Source organism: Fusarium verticillioides, chromosome 5, assembly GCF_000149555.1.
Source record: "Fusarium verticillioides 7600 chromosome 5, whole genome shotgun sequence".
NCBI classification, from domain to species: domain Eukaryota; kingdom Fungi; phylum Ascomycota; class Sordariomycetes; order Hypocreales; family Nectriaceae; genus Fusarium; species Fusarium verticillioides.
The window spans coordinates 2,574,579-2,592,513 of NC_031679.1; the positions used below are offsets into that span (position 1 = coordinate 2,574,579).

Below are 17,935 nucleotides of genomic sequence, written 5' to 3' on the forward strand. Positions count from 1 at the left end.
TCAGGACAGGCCAACCTGTGGTGCGTCATACCGGGCCGCGAGAATTTCAGTGGGCTAGAGACTTTCAGGGCTCCTAACCCCACCTAAATCGCCTGTCGAGCTTTCGACAAGGTGGTACATCAGGTGCCTAGTACCTATTCCTCTGGATGTCTTAGGTAAGGTGACCTCTGTTGATTCAGCGTGGGGTAAAGGTCGAGATATTTGCGTTCTCTCGACGGATTTGATGCCCAAAAATTCTAAAACACCAACTACGAGCCTACCACCAAACCTTCTTGACATAGCCTACGTTCCACCACCTCAACTGAGGATCTACGCCTCGAAACTGGCGTTCACGAGCTCTGGTAGCCCCAGATGAGTTCACCAACCCGAACATATACCTCCGTTTCCGAACTCCAGAATGTCTAAGGGCGACTCTTCCGACTCTGGCGCTCCGGCCCCTCTGGACATGGCCGCCGTCAAACAGGCTCTGTCCTCATCCTCGACCGCTGTTCGAATCATTCAGTTGCGCACAATCGAAGACAAATTGGCCCAGAAATGTGCGCAAGCCCTTGTCCTCTTCCATCGTTCTATCAACCAGCTGACCATAGCTCTGAAGCCCTTGACAGCGCCTCAATCACACGTCTCCTCCAGCTCCTTTTCGGAACATATGCCTTTTACGCAGATAGGCAGTCCAGATTGTCGGTGCAGAAGTGCCTGATTGCGCTTATTTCCTCTGGTGCCGATTCCAAGATCATCGCCCCGCTCATTATTGCCTTGCGCAAGGAAAGCCAGAAACCTGGCATTGCTCCTACCAATGCCTTCGTTCTCGTCGAATGGTGCAGTTTGTTTATGCAGCATCTAAATGCCTCGCAGTGGGACGAATTTGCTACCGATATCATCCTCGCAGACGCGGATGCTCTGGAAAAGTGCCACCAGCCCGTTTCCAGGAAGTCAGTCAATCACTCCGCCATCATTGTTACAAGGAGGGGTTTGCGGAAACTCTTCTCTTCGAATGAACTGAGCGAGAAACGGCTCTCTGCTTCTGTTGATGTCCTGACTGCAAAGGGGGCTCAGTCGATCTCTAGGAATGCTGTCTTGCTTGGGGTCATCGCTGGCGTGTCTGCTAGGAAGGATCACTTGCGACCTGTTCTCGATTCCCTCAAATCTAGATATTACGATTTCTTTACGAGAGAGATCATTGGCTCCCGAACCAGTGTTCCAGAGCATCTAGTGCTTGGCCTTGGTGACTTCTTCGCTTCGTTTGCCACACTTGAAGAAATATCTAAAGAGCTAATCCCTGCTCTCGAGAAGGGTCTTCTGCGCGCCCCCGAGGTCATTCTTGGTGGAGTTGTGACGCCTCTTGTTCGTTGCCTCCCTGAGAATTTTGATCTTTCCAAGATCCTTGAGCAGAATCTGCTCAAGCCCCTTTTGTCAAATGCAAAATCTACCAATGCAGCTATTCGTGCTGGCTCTTTAGATGCGTTCAGCGCCCTGGTCAACAAGTCTGGCGATACTGCTTCATTGGAAAAAGTGATCAACGAGGTTGCGGCACCCCTGAAATCCGGCAAACTTGCGTCTCCTGACCACCGTATACTGCATGCGCAAATGCTCCAGACGGCGCCTCTCTCAAAAGCAAGTGCCGAGCAAGTCGCAAACGCAGTTGCAGTCATCGCTGCCAAAGAAGGTAACGAGAGTGCTTTAGCCGCGGAGACTTCAGCCTTGGCAAAAGCGATTTCTTTCTTATTGACCAACGATGTCGAGGTCTCCAAAAGCGTGCTGGAATCCGTTACTAAGGGCCTTACTGACAAGAAAATTCCTTCTCGGAAGTACTGGTTGCTCCGTGTCGGCGGTATCTTGCAAACCCTCAACGAAGCGCAACCAGTGTCTTCGGCAATGGTTGGTTTTGTGGACGCAGTGATACCAAGACTCATTACCACTTTCACAGAGGTGACCTCCAATGCAGCTAGTGCTGCTCAGAGCGGCCTTATTGTTGGTGCCTACATTCTGACGGCTGTAAGCACACATATTAATCGCGTGCTTCCTGGTTCTGCAGCCGATTTAAGCTTGGCAAAAGCATCGGTTACCAAGCAATCGCTATCTTTGGATCCCAAGTCATCCTTCCTCCTCAGTCCTCGGATCTACTCTAAGGTCTCAGCCGACGAGGATCTTAAGTGGTTTTCACGGGCCTTGAAGTCTATCTTTCAAGGCCTTGACAAGAAGGCTGATAGTCAGGTAGCCCTCGCTTGGTCTGAAGCAATTATTCACCTAGTTACCGCTCAGAGCGTACCGGCAACTGTTCAGCAGGAGACCTCCAAGACTCTTTCCAGTCTGTACGTTCGTAGTCCAAGACTGGTATCAGGTTTCATTATCGCAGGCCTTTGGGATTATCTGAAGCACTCTGGATCCCCTGATAAGGAACCATCATCAGGAACTCATAACTTGATTCAGGTTGTGAAGGCTATCTGTTTGACCCCCAATGATATCGAAAAGTCCGGGGAGACCATCAGCACAGAGGATCTCGAGACACAGGCAAACAATCTCCTTGTTCTGGCGCGCCCAGAGCTGATTCCTAAGGCAAACTGGATCGATCTGTGTCTCAGGATGGAACTGGACCCTGGAAATCTAGTCAAGAAGTACCAAGATGAGCTTGTGACAGAAATAGAGAATCAAACATCGTTCTCCCAGGTTTGTATGACGTTCACTAGGTACGGGAATCTCACTAACCAATATCGACAGGTTGACGCCATCAAGAAAGCTGCGTACAACGCAGCTGCTGACTTGGCTTTTGTTGCTCCCGAAACCATCATTCCACGCCTGCTGGAGACCCTTAGCCGGGATCTCAACGCCGAGCAACTCCACGATATTGGTCCTGTCGAGGCAGCCATCTTTAGAACCCCCGAGGGTACCGTGTTCGTTGATGTTCTTGCAAAGAAGTCTCAGCAAGTTTTGGACAAAAATAAGAAGGACTATGACATTCTCAAATGGGAGGAAGAACTTAGGAGTCAGCTTGAGAAGAAGAAGGGCCAACAGAAGAAGCTGACCCCAGATGAGAACGCAAAAGTCAATGCTCAACTCAAGAAAGAGAGCCTGATCAGGCAATCTATAACTGAGATTGAGGCAAGACTTTTACGGGGCATTGGCATTATCCGAAGCCTTGCCACTGGTCCACCAACAGATGCCGCTCAATGGCTCGGTACTGCGGTTTCACTCTTGATTGGCATTATGGACGCCGGTGCTACAATGATCACTGGTGATGCAGCTCCATTGGCTTACATAACTTGCGCAGAGAAGGTTACGGAGCGCCTGGGCTCGATGAGGCCTTTCGTTGGCATCGCGGCCCTCAGGCTACGCGGCGTGTCGCTGGCAGAGAACTATCAAGAGGAAGCTGTTGAAGATTTGGTAACAAGGGTTTTGTACCGCTTACGGTTTGCTAGCGAGCAGCGACCTTTCGACTCTGTATCACTCATCTACGCGTTGCCTCTCGTGCTGGAGCTTCTCCGTAAAGGTGGAGTTGGTGATTCGCCCGATGATGCAGATGCTCAGCTAGTATTGGCAATCGAGTTCCTCTCATACCATACAGATGTTTGTAGTGATGAGGCTGTTCCTCGCGCCGAGCTTCTTTCGGTTCTCATCACTTCTATGCAGGCATATGCTCAGCATTACAAGCTCCTGAGGGACTGTTTTGCCGATATGTGCCGCTGCATCGCACCAAACATGGACCGTGATGAGATGGTTATTCTTGCAAAGGGTGCACTGGTGCCTGAAACGCGAGTCAGATCAACTGTTCTGCAATCTATCAGCGCTGAAATTGATATGAGCGAGCTTGGCTACTCCAATGAAATCTGGATCGCTGCTCATGACGATGAGGAAGAAAACCAAGATCTCGGTCGGGAGATATGGGAGGAGAGTGGCTTCGAAGTGACGCCGGAAGTGCCACTTCAGATGCTACCTTTCCTCGAGAGCAAAGATGGACAGTTGCGCCGTGCCGCTGCTCGCTCCCTGGCTGAAGCAGCTAGCTTACATGATGAGTCTTTACCTGCGGTGCTTGACCAGCTCAAGGCCACTTATGTCGAGCTTGCCAAGCCCCGAGTTCAGCAGCTCGATGAGTTTGGCATGCCAAAAAAGATGGACCTGTCCGATCCTTGGGAAGGAAGACAAGGTATTGCTACAGCTTTCAAAGAGATTGCTCCAGTTTTCAAGGTTGATCAGCTGGATCCTTTCTTTGACTTCCTCATCGATGCCGGTCCTCTTGGAGATAAAAACGATGCAGTGAGAAGTGAGATGCTAGATGCTTCGATAGCAGCCATCGAAATTCACGGCAAGGGCATTCTTGATGAGCTCATGTCAAAATTCGAACAGACCTTGGAACAACCAGACAAAAACAGCGACGCTGCTGACCGTGTTAACGAGGCAGTGATCATCATGTATGGTGCCTTGGCTCGCCATTTGAGCCCTGGTGATCCCAAGATACCTATCGTTATCGACCGCCTTGTGGCAACTCTAAGTACGCCCTCGGAAACAGTACAATATGCCATTGCCGAATGTCTGCCTCCACTGATCCGGGCCTGCCCTGACCAGTCTTCCAAATACTTTGGTCAGATCATAGAGCAGCTCCTCACTTCTAAAAAGTATGCTGTTCAGCGAGGTTCGGCTTATGGTCTGGCTGGCCTTGTAATGGGCAGAGGCATCGCGGCACTAAGAGACTACCGAGTGCTGTCAACTCTCACTGACGCAATGGAAAACAAAAAGGAGGCAAACCAGCGTGAGGCCGCTTTGCTAGCATATGAACTTCTTTCAACTATGCTTGGACGCGTCTTTGAACCTTATGTGATCCAGATTGTGCCCCAGCTGCTGACGGGCTTCGGTGATGCTAACGCAAACGTTCGTGAGGCTTGTCTGGCAGCGGCCAAGTCGTGCTTTGCGAAGCTAAGCTCTTACGGCGTGAAGCGAATCATGCCAACTCTGCTTGATGGTCTTGAAGAGCAACAGTGGAGGAGTAAGAAGGGTGCTTGTGACCTTCTTGGTGCAATGGCATACCTCGATCCACAGCAGCTCGCCAACAGTCTGCCAGATATCATTCCCCCTCTGACGGGTGTGCTCAACGACAGCCACAAGGAAGTAAGGGCCGCTGCAAACCGAAGCTTGAAGAGGTTTGGAGAAGTCATCAACAATCCAGAAATTAAATCGTTGGTCGACATTATTCTGAAGGCTCTGAGTGACCCTACAAAGTATACAGATGAAGCCCTGGACTCGCTCATCAAGGTCCAGTTTGTTCATTACCTCGATGCTCCATCTTTGGCATTGGTCACTCGCATTCTGCAGCGTGGCTTGGGCGACCGTTCCAACACCAAGCGCAAGGCAGCTCAGGTAATCGGCAGCTTGGCTCATCTGACCGAAAAGAAGGATGTGGTCATGCATTTACCGGTACTTGTGGCTGGTCTCAAGATTGCCATTGTCGACCCTGTGCCTACCACTCGAGCGACAGCTTCCAGGGCGTTGGGTTCTTTGGTCGAGAAGCTTGGAGAAGACACACTTCCAGACCTTATTCCTGGCCTGATGCAGACTCTCAAGTCAGATACTGGTGCTGGTGACCGATTGGGATCCGCTCAGGCTCTCAGCGAGGTGCTCGCTGGGTTGGGAACGACAAGGCTGGAGGAGACTCTTCCCACCATTCTTCAGAATGTCGAATCCTCGAAGCCCGCTGTTCGCGAAGGCTTTATGTCGCTTTTTATTTTCCTTCCAGTCTGTTTTGGCAACAGCTTCTCCAATTACTTGGGTCGCATTGTACCACCTATTCTGGCTGGTCTTGCAGATGATGTCGAATCGATTCGCGAAACCGCACTGCGTGCAGGTCGCCTGCTAGTCAAGAATTTTGCTGCTCGTGCTGTCGATCTCCTCCTTCCAGAACTTGAACGCGGCCTTGCGGACGACAGCTACAGAATCCGACTTAGCTCTGTCGAACTTGTAGGGGATCTTCTCTTCAACCTTACCGGTATCAAGGCTGGAACCGAGGCTGAGGACATTGAGGAGGACGAGAACATCAAAGAAGCAGGAGCTTCTTTGAAGGAAACACTCGGGGAGGAGAAGCGGAATAAGATACTTTCTGCACTCTACGTGTGCCGCTGCGATACAGCTGGGGCGGTTCGCTCGGCCGCTATTGCTGTCTGGAAGGTTCTTGTTCACAGTCCGAGAACCCTGAAGGAGCTTGTGCCAACCCTCACACAACTTCTTATCCGTCGCTTGGGAAGTTCCAATATGGAACACAAGGTCATTGCCAGCAATGCCCTAGGAGAACTTATCCGAAAGGCTGGAGACAGTGTTCTCTCCAGTCTTCTTCCCACTTTAGAAGAAGGCCTTCAGACATCTACAGATGTTGACGCTAAGCAGGGTATTTGCTTTGCCTTGAGAGAGCTTATCTCTTCTGCGTCACCAGAGGCTCTTGAGGATCACGAAAAGACCCTGATTTCCGTCGTTCGTACCGCACTGACGGATTCTGATGAGAATGTCCGAGAAGCCGCTGCTGAAGCATTTGATTCGCTTCAGCAAATCTTTGGCAAGCGAGCAGTTGACCAAGTTCTTCCTTTCCTTCTTAACCTCTTGCGTTCCGAGAGCGACGCAGACAATGCTTTGCAAGCACTTCTCACCCTGCTTACTGAGACGACGCGCTCGAATATTATCCTGCCAAACCTCATTCCAACCCTCACGACGCCGCCCATATCAGCCTTCGATGCCAAGGCTCTTGCATCTCTATCCAAGGTTGCTGGTCCTGCGATGAACCGCCGCCTCCCCAACATTATCAATTCGCTCATGGATAACGAGATAAATTGTGATGACGATGGCCTTCGGGAAGAGCTGGCGACATCTTTCGACACCGTCATTCAGTCGATTGACGAATACGATGGTCTCAATACAGTCATGAACGTTCTGCTACAGCTTCTCAAACACGAGGATCACCGACGCCGAGCGGCTACTGCTCGCCACCTTGGCAACTTTTTTGCCGCTGCCAGTGTGGATTATTCCAGATACAACCAGGATATCATCCGTTCATTGCTTAACTCCTTTGATGACAGAGATGCCGATGTCGTCAAAGCTGCGTGGGTGGCTCTCAGCGCATTCACAAAGAAGCTGCGAAAGGAGGAGATGGAGTCGCTCGTCGTTTCCACTCGACAAACTCTTCAGCGTATCGGTGTCGCTGGAGCAAACCTGCGTGGGTTCGAGCTACCTAAGGGCATCAATGCCATTCTACCAATCTTCCTGCAAGGTTTGATGAATGGTACTGCAGACCAAAGAGTTCAAGCTGCTCTGGGTATTTCAGATATCGTCGACAGAACAAGCGAGGCCTCTCTGAAGCCATTCGTTACCCAGATTACTGGCCCCCTGATCCGTGTCGTTTCTGAGCGCGCCACTGAAGTCAAGTCGGCAATTCTTCTGACACTCAACAATCTCCTGGATAAGATGCCTGCGGCACTTAAACCTTTTCTTCCACAGCTTCAACGTACATTTGCCAAGTCTCTTGCAGACCCATCCAATGAGACTTTGAGAACACGGGCTGCCAAGGCACTGGGTACTTTGATCAAGTATACGCCCCGTATCGATCCGTTGATTGCTGAACTAGTCACTGGGTCGAAGACGGCCGATCCCGGTGTCAAGACGGCCATGCTCAAGGCCTTGTACGAAGTTATCAGCAAGGCGGGTGCGAATATGGGTGAGGCATCACGAGCTTCTGTCTTGTCACTTATCGACATGGACACGGACGAGAGAGATGAGACTATGGCCATCACTAATGCCAAGCTACTGGGGGCTCTCATAAAAAATGTTCCTGAGGAAGCCGCTCATGGTTTATTGAAGAACCGCGTGGCGACCTCGCATTTCACTCATTCCTCTGTCCTTGCCCTGAACTCGGTCCTCGCGGAGTCGCCAGACGCGCTGCTTCAAAGCACCTTGGCCGATGACTTGCCCGATTTGCTTCGCCAGGGCGTCACCGACAAGAACGTAAGCCACATCTATGTTCCCAGATCGAATATGATTGGTAAACTGACAACCGTCTAGGTATTTGTGGCAGACAATTGCATTCTGGCAACTGGTAAGTACCTGCTATCAGATTCTCCCAAGACATTTGAGACTACAAAGGGAATTTTTGAAGCCCTTGCCTCTGTGATCCAACCTGGCAATGCAACCGACTCACGCAGACTTGCACTGGTTGTCGTTCGTACTGTCAGTCGCAACGATATGGAGATGGTCCGACCTCATATCGCCCTGCTAGCACAACCCATATTTGCCAGTGTTCGCGACCCTGTCATTCCCGTCAAGCTCGCTGCTGAAGCGGCATTTGTGGAGCTTTTCAATGTGGCTGATGAAGAGAGCCGCATTTTTGATAAATTCATGGCGGGCCCAGGAGCAGATCTGCCAGCCAACACCAAGAGGAGCATGGGAGACTATTTTAAACGTGTCGCCCTGAGGCTAGGCTCCCAAGCCCGCGAGAGGCGCGAGGCTGAGGGTGGACAGGGGGGATTGGGACTGTCCAACGATGAAGCTGAGGATGAGAAGGAGATTTGGAGTGTGGGAAAAGTTGATGTGGGCAGCGATGCCTTCTCATAAAATATAAAAGAGCATATCGCAAATACAATCTTAGGCTGTCTGGGCATGTGTCCCGGACGAATGCCGCTGAATATACCGTTGCACTCGGTGAAAAGTTGGTAACTTCACCACAAATCGCATCTACTTGTTACCCTGACAATGAAGATTTGGTCACGCATGCGAAAGGAGTCCAGGTAACCACCAGCCTGATCTCAGTCTACAATTGCGGTTCTAAACTCGGTATACATAGCTATTGTAATACACTCCTGGTGTCCACAACAGTGTAAAGCTGCGTAAAGCGTGCGAGTGGTAAATCATCTTCGCGTCCATCTCAATTACATCGAAATGAAAAATATAAGACCCCAAAATCTAATTTCAGAATCATGATTCATTGATAATAATTAATTCACCTTTAAAATGCTTGGGTAGTTTCAAACTTTCAATTTGATACGCTAACTGGCTCCTGCCATTTCGACCCTGAGGGTCACGTGCAGCCCTCGCTTGACGTTTTGGAGTTAGCGTGAACCCACAGAAGGAGTTGCAAGCAGAGAAATTCTGGCCTCGCAACCCCTCTCACCAGTCTTCATCATCCAACATCCATCGAGGACCGGCCATCACCACCCAACGACAATCAAGATGTAAGTGCATCCGGACGATCAGCACAAGCGAGGGGGCGATGCAGGAGGAGCTTTGGAAACAGTATATGAACTGGTTGCAATGCTTTTTGATGGTGTCGCCACGGATCCGGTGGATTGGAAAATTTGGGACATGGCAACATTATCAGAGGGTACTGGTGGCTAACTGATGATTTCTTCCTCAACTACAGGGTCAATTTGCGAACTCAGAAGCGCCTGGCCTCAGCGGTCATCGGCTGTGGCAAGCGCAAGATCTGGCTCGACCCCAACGAGCAGAGCGAGATCTCCAATGCCAACTCTCGCCAGACCATCCGAAAGCTCATCTCCGATGGCCTCATCATCCGAAAGCCCGTTACCCAGCACTCACGATCGCGCGCTCGCGAGCTGAACCTCGCCCGACGAGAGGGCCGACACCGTGGCTATGGTAAGCGTAAGGGTACCGCCGATGCCCGTATGCCTAGCCAGGTCCTCTGGATGCGCCGCCTCCGAGTCCTCCGCCGTCTCTTGGTCAAGTACCGTGCCAGCGGCAAGATCGATAAGCACCTTTACCACGAGCTGTACCACAGCAGCAAGGGTAACGCTTTCAAGCACAAGCGTGCCCTCGTTGAGCACGTACGTTTTACCAATGATGCCCCTTCCTCGGGGTTCCCGCTTGGGATATTAGCTGACATAGAGTTTTTGATATAGATTCACCGTGCTAAGGCTGAAAAGGCCCGTGAGACCGCCCTTCAGGAGGAGATGGATGCCAAGCGTGCGAAGAACAAGGCTGCCCGCGAGCGCAAGCAGGAGCGTGCGGTGGCGAAGCGAAATGCTCTCCTTGCCGAGGAGTAAGATTAAACCTGGTGGACAATGACAACATTTCGGTCTTGAGAGGAGGCTGCATTCGGAGTCTACGGGTTGGGTCTCTTTTTATGCCCTTCTGGTTTCTACACTTGTACCGGCGGGGGTTCAGGCATGTAGCATTGAAAAAAATGGAATCGATGATGCTCGGATGCTTGGATGTTTCACCATTTACGACCTTCTCGTGAGCACTTGTTCCGCTCATCATGACTTAAGTACCACCAGCGTTTTGAAAAAATAATGTGCGCGGTCTGGCTTACCAGGAGAGCATTGTTCGTGACGCCTCATATGTGTCATTGCCTCGATTAGCGAGTGTGAATTGTCGAAAACTGAGCCACAATCAAAAGTCCCGACTTTCTATATGATTGGCATATTCCCTACACTACCTAGTTGCCATACTCATTTGAACAATTATGAATTCAAACCTCCGCTTGGTTGGACAGTGACAGGCAAAGCCAGCATATCTAACCCAAGGTACCTAAAAATGCCAACGACCTGACTATTTCAAGGGCAGCCAGATGATATTGTGGAAATAAACGGAATAAGCGGAGGCTCAGTTAAGTCGATCCTCCTTAAAGAAGAAGGCTATCCCATGTCAATGAGTGTAGCGAGGTTGCACCAGCTCCAGACGGACCTATGTATTTGCTGTCCAAACGGTCCTATCATGCATACCTAACTTCACGGATACGGGTGAATGAGGAAACCAAGCAAACAGATGTGCTACATAGTAGTACGTGGTATGTTTGAATTGTTTTATACTTTGACTGTAGCCACAAGATTGTCATGTGGCTGTGGTATGTAAAGCCAGAAATGCCACAGGGAGTGTAGTGTGCTCAATGTACTCCGTAGTTGGTCATAGGCTATTCCCATTCAATGTGAGTTTTTTTTTTAACCCACTGAAACTACCAACTAATATTCTATTCGCTCTGGAAGACGAGCGCTGAATCCAAGAGTTACAGGGATCTTGGCTAAGCATTATAGCTGCCCTGGGACCTAGGTTATGCGATGGAGAGTACCTATCATACTTGATGCACCGGGCTGGTGTGCGTCTTTGAGTCTCGCTGCTGCTATGGATCCATGAGACGGGTCACTCATCATTCGAGTCTCGGCCCTGTCCGAACTTCCTCCACCTCCACCCTCCACCCTCCACCCTCCGCCTACGTCGTCGGCACTAATTGAGTCCCGTCGTATCAGTCAATGACGTTCTGAGCGAACACACCTCGTGAAGCTCTTTTATAGAACTCGCTCTTAATTTGTCTCTCCCTCCCATAAGCGCCCGCATCATTCGATCTCGGTGTCTTACCATCGACTGCCAAGCAAAGCTATGTCTCTCGCTGGCGTGAGAGGCACCTCGCGTGTCCTGCGTAACATCGCAAGGCCAGCTGCTGTATTCGCGACATGTACTCGTGCCGCATCTTCCATAGCTCTGGAGGACCAGCAGCAGGTGTGTCTCCTTCAATTGGGTTGATTCAACAAGTTTAGCATCTAATGTTCCTGTTCCTCAACCTAGGCCCTCTCAGCCCATCTGAGCAAAGCTGACCCCGCTGTCTTCGACATCATTGAGAAGGTTGGTCGCATTGATGCTACACATTCTATTTCTATCTGCTTCCCCTGTGCTGACGGCTTGGGTAGGAGAAAGACCGCCAGAAGCATTTCATCAATCTGATTCCCTCCGAGAACTTTACCTCCCAGGCTGTACTCGATGCTCTTGGTAGCGTGATGCAGAGTGAGCTTCAGTAGCCAAGGATCGAACGACGACAGACCTTGAGACTGACGTATGCTGTAGATAAATACTCGGAGGGATACCCAGGGGCCCGTTACTACGGTGGCAATGAATTCATCGACCAGGCCGAAAGGCTTTGTCAACAGCGTGCCCTTGAATCGTTCGGACTTGACCCAAAGTTATGGGGTGTCAATGTTCAAGGTTGGTTGCTAGGAGCTTTTCCTCTCAAGCGACTTACATTGGCGCATGTGATGCTGACTATGGCCTCTCAGCTCTCTCTGGCGCTCCAGCGAACCTCTATGTCTACTCTGCCTTGCTAAACACCCATGATCGGTTAATGGGTCTCGATCTACCACATGGCGGCCATCTATCTCATGGTTACCAAACACCCACAAAGAAGATTTCAGCGATATCAAAGTACTTCGAAACTTTGCCGTACCGACTGGACGAGACTACAGGATATATCGACTACAACAAGTTGGAGGAGATGGCAAGCATATATAGGCCAAAGATTATTGTCGCTGGTGCGAGTGCTTATAGCCGGCTAATCGACTATCAGCGCATGCGGGAGGTCTGCGACAAGATCAGCGCCTACCTACTAGCCGACATCGCCCATATTTCTGGCCTTGTTGCAGCAAAGGTCATTCCTGGTCCCTTCGCCTACGCCGATATCGTAACCACAACAAGCCACAAGAGCCTAAGGGGTCCCCGAGGTGCTCTGATCTTTTATAGGAAAGGCGTACGGAGACAAAATCCCAAGACGAAGGAAGATATTCTTTATGATCTCGAAGGTCCTATCAACAGCTCCGTGTTTCCCGGTCACCAAGGCGGTCCGCATAACCACACCATCACCGCTCTTGCTGTAGCTCTTAAGCAAGCCCAGACTCCAGAATTTCAAGCATATCAGTCCCAGGTTCTGAAAAACGCCAGGGCTTTCGCAAAGCGGCTGAGCGAGCCCAAGGGCAAAGGCGGCTTGGGATACAAGCTTGTCAGCGGAGGCACAGACAACCACCTGGTCCTGGCTGATCTCAAACCCCAGGGCATTGATGGTGGTCGAGTTGAGCGCGTCTTGGAGTTGGTAGGTGTGGCAGCCAACAAAAACACGGTCCCAGGGGATCGTTCTGCTTTGGTCCCTGGTGGCCTTCGCATGGGTACTCCTGCCATGACTACCCGTGGCTTTAACGAGGATGATTTCGTTCGTGTTGCTGACGTTGTGGATCGTGCCGTCACCATCACTTCTCGCATCGACAAAGCTGCTAGAAAAGCAGCAGAGGAGAAAGGTGAAAAGAGCCCTGGCAAAATAAAGGTTTTCCTAGATCACCTCGGTGATGGTGAGACGGAATCCGAAATTGTCCAACTACGAAGTGAGGTTGAGGATTGGGTTGGCACATATCCTCTTCCATGGAGCAGCTCAGAATAATCTCCAGAGGGTGCTCCAAGTTGACAACCGAGGGGTCGGTTCGTTGAGTATATTTTCCTCCTCACGGTTCTGGAACAATAGATACCAAACATTGTATAATTCTCTTCCCCCATTTTTCTCCCCTTGTCTTTTTGCGACGCCCGAAAGTCTCCCACGGTTCCTCTACGTCCTCTGTTGCCATGGAAAGGTATTGTCCTTGCTTTCAACCTGTTTTTTGGTCACCACTGTTGTGCTGCGCTTCACTGATCACTTAGATAAGAAGATCGTGTTGCTGCAATGAACAAAGACATAGGTATACACGTATGATCCCATACACATTTGCATCAATAATTTGCTTCCCCGTTCGCAAAGGACAAGGTATTACCCAGGCACTACCTAATCATGAGGATCACCATTTTACCACTTGTCTAAAATGTAACCATCGAGCAGGGGTAATCTCCTATGACTGTTGCTGCGACTGCTGGCCAAGCACCTTCTTGAAACTGGGCCTCTCGCCAACCCTCTTATAGTATTCACACAGCCTTTTCTGATCCCGGAGAGTCTCTGCTCCTGTTTCTTCCACCATGTTGTGCAAAACTGGCCAGAATGCGAAATCCGGCAGAGACAGTTCCACGCCAGCGATGTTAGGTCCATTATCTTCAGCGAGGAACCCGTCCCAAACTTCAAGCTCTTGTTTAAGAGACTTCGTGTCTCGCTTGCCGCTCTTGGCTTCCTTCGGAAGGCTTTTCCAGATATCCAAAAAAGCCAAGGCTCGCTGGAAACGAGTGAGCCGAATGGCCAAGTCCTTTGGTGCTTGTGGGGTGCTGCCAGGTCTCCCAAGCCCATAGCGGGCATCAATGTACGACATGACAGCCATATCACCTTGAACCATGGATTTGTCCTTGTCCACGAATTTGACTGATAGATTCTCAGAGTCTGTTGCTGCGGATCCAGTCGTGATGCTTCCCTTTGCGTAGTTCACGCTGAACTCCGCTAACATGAGAGCAATGCGCATATTGATAGTTGGGTCACTACAGGTAAAGAGGCGAGGTGCGTTGCTCATATGCAGTACATCGAACCCTTTCCCATAATGTGCGTCCCAATCGAATTCGCTTGAGTGGTTCTCTGTCCCAAAAGCTTTCAGCAGCTCGATTGCCTCGGTAGACTGTCCATTGATGACGGCGTGGGCATCCTCGGGGGTCTTGGCCTTGGCGCCTTGGCCCCATATAAGAGTCTCTTCGCCATTCAGGAACGTCCCTATCTGCCTGAAAGTTAGAGAGATTCGCCCTCCTTCATATGCAAGTTCGGCCGCGGATTTCTCCTTCTTTGAACGCTTGTCCTGACGGATGGCATGCAGCCACTTCATGTTACTCTTCAAGCCTAGTCGGCATAGAGAATTGTGTGGGAGTCTGGCACGCTGTATCACCCTTTTCGAGGTTGTTGGAGAGGTGACATCCTCCTGTGAAGGGTCCTTATCCCTTCTCTTTGTTCTGAAAGTCATAGTTCGTTCAGCGCCGAGGCTCACGTTAGCGATATAAGATCCTTTGACGATATCCAGAGTCTTGTCGCTGTGTTCGGAGATGTAGTCATTTCCATCTCGGTAGTACTGGATCAGCACATGGTTCAGAGGATGGCCCAGCCGTTTCTCGGTCTCGTATTTAATAGCCAGTACCGTAGGAGAGAACGACAGCAGTGGAGGAGATTCGTCAGATGGATGACGGTAGACTGGGATGCTCCCGTCTGGTCCAATCTCACCTTGAACTGCAACAAGTCGTGGAACTTGTCCACCCTGGTGAGACATTCGCTGCCACTGAACCTCCTCGCGCAACTTATCGAAAACGCCCTCGAGTAATGGCTCAGGAAGAACATTCTCAATGATGTCGGTATCTCCTTCGCACAGGCCTTCCTGTTGAAGGTTGGCATCATGTATAGCCGCTGGTTTGTTCATCTCAGGTATTTCCTGTGTCTTGTCTGGTCGTGCTTTCATTGTCTGTACTTCGTGCTTGCTGGGGGGTTGGGCTGGAGGTAACGCAATGGTCTGTTCTTCTTTCTGGCTTGTCTCGGCTGGAGACGATGGGGCGATGACTTGGTCTGAATTTTGTGTAGGATTATCCTGGGAATCTTTGTTTGTGCTTTCTCCTTGGTCTTGAGAAGCATGATCCAATGATGCAGAATCTGGTTCGGCTTTGATGGCATCTGCGACAACGGCTTTAACAGGGGAATCCTTGGCCTTGTTCAGTTCATGTATGCCATTGGGTGCCTCAGTAGATTTGATCTGATTGACGCCATTTGATTCTCTAGCCTTCGATTCCGGGCTGACCTCTGAGTCACGGTGTTCAGCTGCACTTGTCGACGACGCCTTTGGCTGGGGCTGAGTCGGTGTTGATGCGGGGCTTGGGGGACTTGAAGCCAGTCGAAGACTTGTCATGTCCTTGACAAAATCCGGGGTAGTGCTCTTCTCGCGACCCTCATCTTTTGAAAGGTCTGGCTTTGCAGCTTGGGGTTGTTCCTGGGCCTTGGACGAAGATGGGGGCTTTCTTGACTTGGGGGGTTTGGACTTGTGTTGTATCACCTCCATGACCTCGTCATACGAGGCAATTTCGCATCCAGTCAGTTCTATTAGAGAGGCTATTGCCGAAGTCTTTCTGGACTCTGATCGGTAACCACAACAGTCGTCGACGATGGTGATTGCCATTCCATGGCCTGCGGCATCAAGAGCTGTGGCATATACACCAATGTTGGTGAGAGATCCACAAATGAAGAGTTCCATGACCATCTTAGCACGCAGTATGCGCAACAGGTGGGTTGACTGGAAGGCTGAATAGTGGGATTTGGTCAACCTTGTGTCTGTTTTGGGCAATGAGTCTTCTATGGCTGAAGCTATCCGGCAGCCAGGCGTGTCCGCCTTGACACACGTAGCATCCTCATGGCTCAGGAAGGCCTCTTCATCTGGCGGGCCATCGTCGTCGATTGGTTGAACAGGGATGTTTGGTCGACCTCTCTTAGAAGCTCGTGGTGTTTTGGGCGCCATGTCGCTTACAAGGATTTGTTCTTCAAGCACAGGTCGGGTCTCACTAAATTGTGACTGAACCCACACAACGTCACCGACTCCTCGAAATGCCTGGGCCAGCTTGATCGTCTGGTCCACAAAGTTCTCCGGCTCGTGGACAGGTAAAGCACCATCCTTGGATATGAAGTCATGCTGAAAATCCACGCCAATGAGGGCTTTGCGAGTTGTTATTTGAGGCAGGGAAGCTTGGTCGAAAGGAAACATGTTGAAGGTGGGAGCAATACAATAGGGAACTGACTGTATCGCTGGCAAAACGAGTTAACATGTTGGACAATGGAATGACACACCCGAAAGTCCAGCATTCGGTATTTGAGGCAAGATATGGCTATAGACGGGCAGGGTGGGATTGATGGCTTTGATATTGCGGGCTTTAGGGCCCTATTGAAGCCAAACTCTTTGTGATGCATGCGGCAAGTGAATTGAATAATTGTGCAGGGTAAGGGGCATCTGAATAGGTACCTTTTAGGACTCGTATGGTCTTGTGTTACTTGGTGATTATAATTAAGGTAAGGTAGATAGATAAATATATCCATCTACAAGAGAATCGGCAGCTCGGTCTAGGCTTGTGTCGTTTCTGACTCGTGCATTTGTTTCAGGTACCAACTGTATTTCAAGGTGTGTGTTGGTGAGAGGTGGTGAGGACAAAAGATCGAAGGGCCTCGAACCGACTAAAGAAGTGCCGTATAGCTTACTATTTCTTTGCCGTCAGAGTCCCCAATGTGTGCCGCCGTAGCGTACTTGGGTATCTGTGGAAATGACCAAAATTGGGATTGTCGTGATACGCTTTGACGCTGAAGCAAGCGTATTAGCTGAGCGAGTAATAGAGTGAAGGCCTGCGTACGGAGTATGGTGGTTGATTTATCGATCTGCCTGTCACTTCTGAAGGACCCCTGTAATTCGTTCAGGTCAAAAAACGGCATCAAACATCAAAATGCAGGGCTCAGTTCTTCTCTAATAAAAGTCCTGTTTCAAAGTGTCGGTCAAAGTCGTTAGCCAGCTTTCAGTTGATTAGCCGATTGGCATGTATACTTGTACAATCCTGGCGACTTGCATGTGAGAAGCTGTGAGACAGCATGGCAAATCCTGGCTAGCATGGGTCACAATGCGTTGGGTTGGGTTGTATTTGCGAGTTTCGGAATCACAGCGACACTTGAACGACGGGCGTCGATCTTGTGGTCTAGAACCATATTAATGCCGCCATTAATTTCACACACACATGGCACAAGAGATCCTCCACCACAATGTTGCCCTTTCCTGGTTGATTGAGCGAGAATTTAGGATATTCATTCATGACGTACTTGTCTTCACTAAGGTAATCAACATTCTATCGATAACGGCTGTCAGCAACTCGAAGCGCAAAGATCATTAGTGGGAACCCGCTGGAAGACCCGTAAAGGTTGAGCTATCACGATGCACCATAAGGTACCTATGTTGAACAATGCCGCCTGACATGTCCCAAGTGCTAGACTAGATTGCTGGAAGTCAGTGGGCTGTCGAATGCCATAAATGATAATAACGGCATACATGAATAATGGTGAGAGCTTGCCATCCTTTGTTGTATGTAGCTAGGTGGTGGTTCCCATGAGAACTTGGAGAAGCATCCATGCATAGGTATGAGCCGAAGCTTCTCCGGGCGCGCTACCGAGGAAAGCTTCCGACCTCGAACTGCTCCTACTCCAGCTCCCGCAAATAGTCTACCACAAAGGTGCATT

At 50.3% G+C, this 17,935-nt stretch overlaps 4 protein-coding genes across 9 annotated transcripts; 3 read left to right on the top strand and 1 right to left on the bottom strand.

Moving 5' to 3' along the window:
* The first annotated feature begins 56 nt into the window (after positions 1-56).
* On the top strand, positions 57-8,858 carry FVEG_02587 (hypothetical protein). Its single transcript, XM_018889940.1, has 4 exons — positions 57-536; positions 596-2,664; positions 2,716-7,971; positions 8,029-8,858. The coding sequence occupies exons 1-4, from the start codon at positions 398-400 to the stop codon at positions 8,575-8,577; spliced, it is 8,013 nt and encodes a 2,670-aa protein (XP_018746181.1). The 5' UTR covers positions 57-397; the 3' UTR covers positions 8,578-8,858.
* A 232-nt stretch (positions 8,859-9,090) lies between these two features.
* Positions 9,091-10,735, top strand: FVEG_02586 (50S ribosomal protein L19e). The gene is made up of 3 exons (XM_018889939.1): positions 9,091-9,194; positions 9,383-9,803; positions 9,879-10,735. Coding segments are annotated over exons 1-3 (567 nt in total). The 5' UTR covers positions 9,091-9,192; the 3' UTR covers positions 10,023-10,735.
* Positions 10,736-11,074: 339 nt separating this feature from the next.
* On the top strand, positions 11,075-16,809 carry FVEG_02585 (serine hydroxymethyltransferase, mitochondrial). Of its 6 annotated transcripts, XM_018889933.1 has the most exons (5): positions 11,075-11,475; positions 11,542-11,598; positions 11,664-11,757; positions 11,818-11,955; positions 12,027-16,809. In XM_018889933.1, exons 1-5 carry the CDS (start codon positions 11,356-11,358, stop codon positions 13,172-13,174), a joined length of 1,557 nt encoding a protein of 518 aa, XP_018746174.1. In that variant the 5' UTR covers positions 11,075-11,355; the 3' UTR covers positions 13,175-16,809. The 6 variants fall into 6 exon arrangements, with proteins under 6 accessions (XP_018746174.1, XP_018746175.1, XP_018746178.1 ...); XM_018889934.1 differs by having other exon boundaries at positions 11,169-11,598; XM_018889937.1 differs by having other exon boundaries at positions 11,169-11,475; positions 11,818-16,809.
* FVEG_02584 (hypothetical protein) lies at positions 12,993-16,965 on the bottom strand. Its single transcript, XM_018889932.1, has 2 exons — positions 16,683-16,965; positions 12,993-16,468 (listed from the first exon to the last, which is right to left on the bottom strand). Exon 2 carries the CDS (start codon positions 16,425-16,427, stop codon positions 13,614-13,616), a length of 2,814 nt encoding a protein of 937 aa, XP_018746173.1. The 5' UTR covers positions 16,428-16,468; positions 16,683-16,965; the 3' UTR covers positions 12,993-13,613.
* Positions 16,966-17,935: the final 970 nt, after the last annotated feature.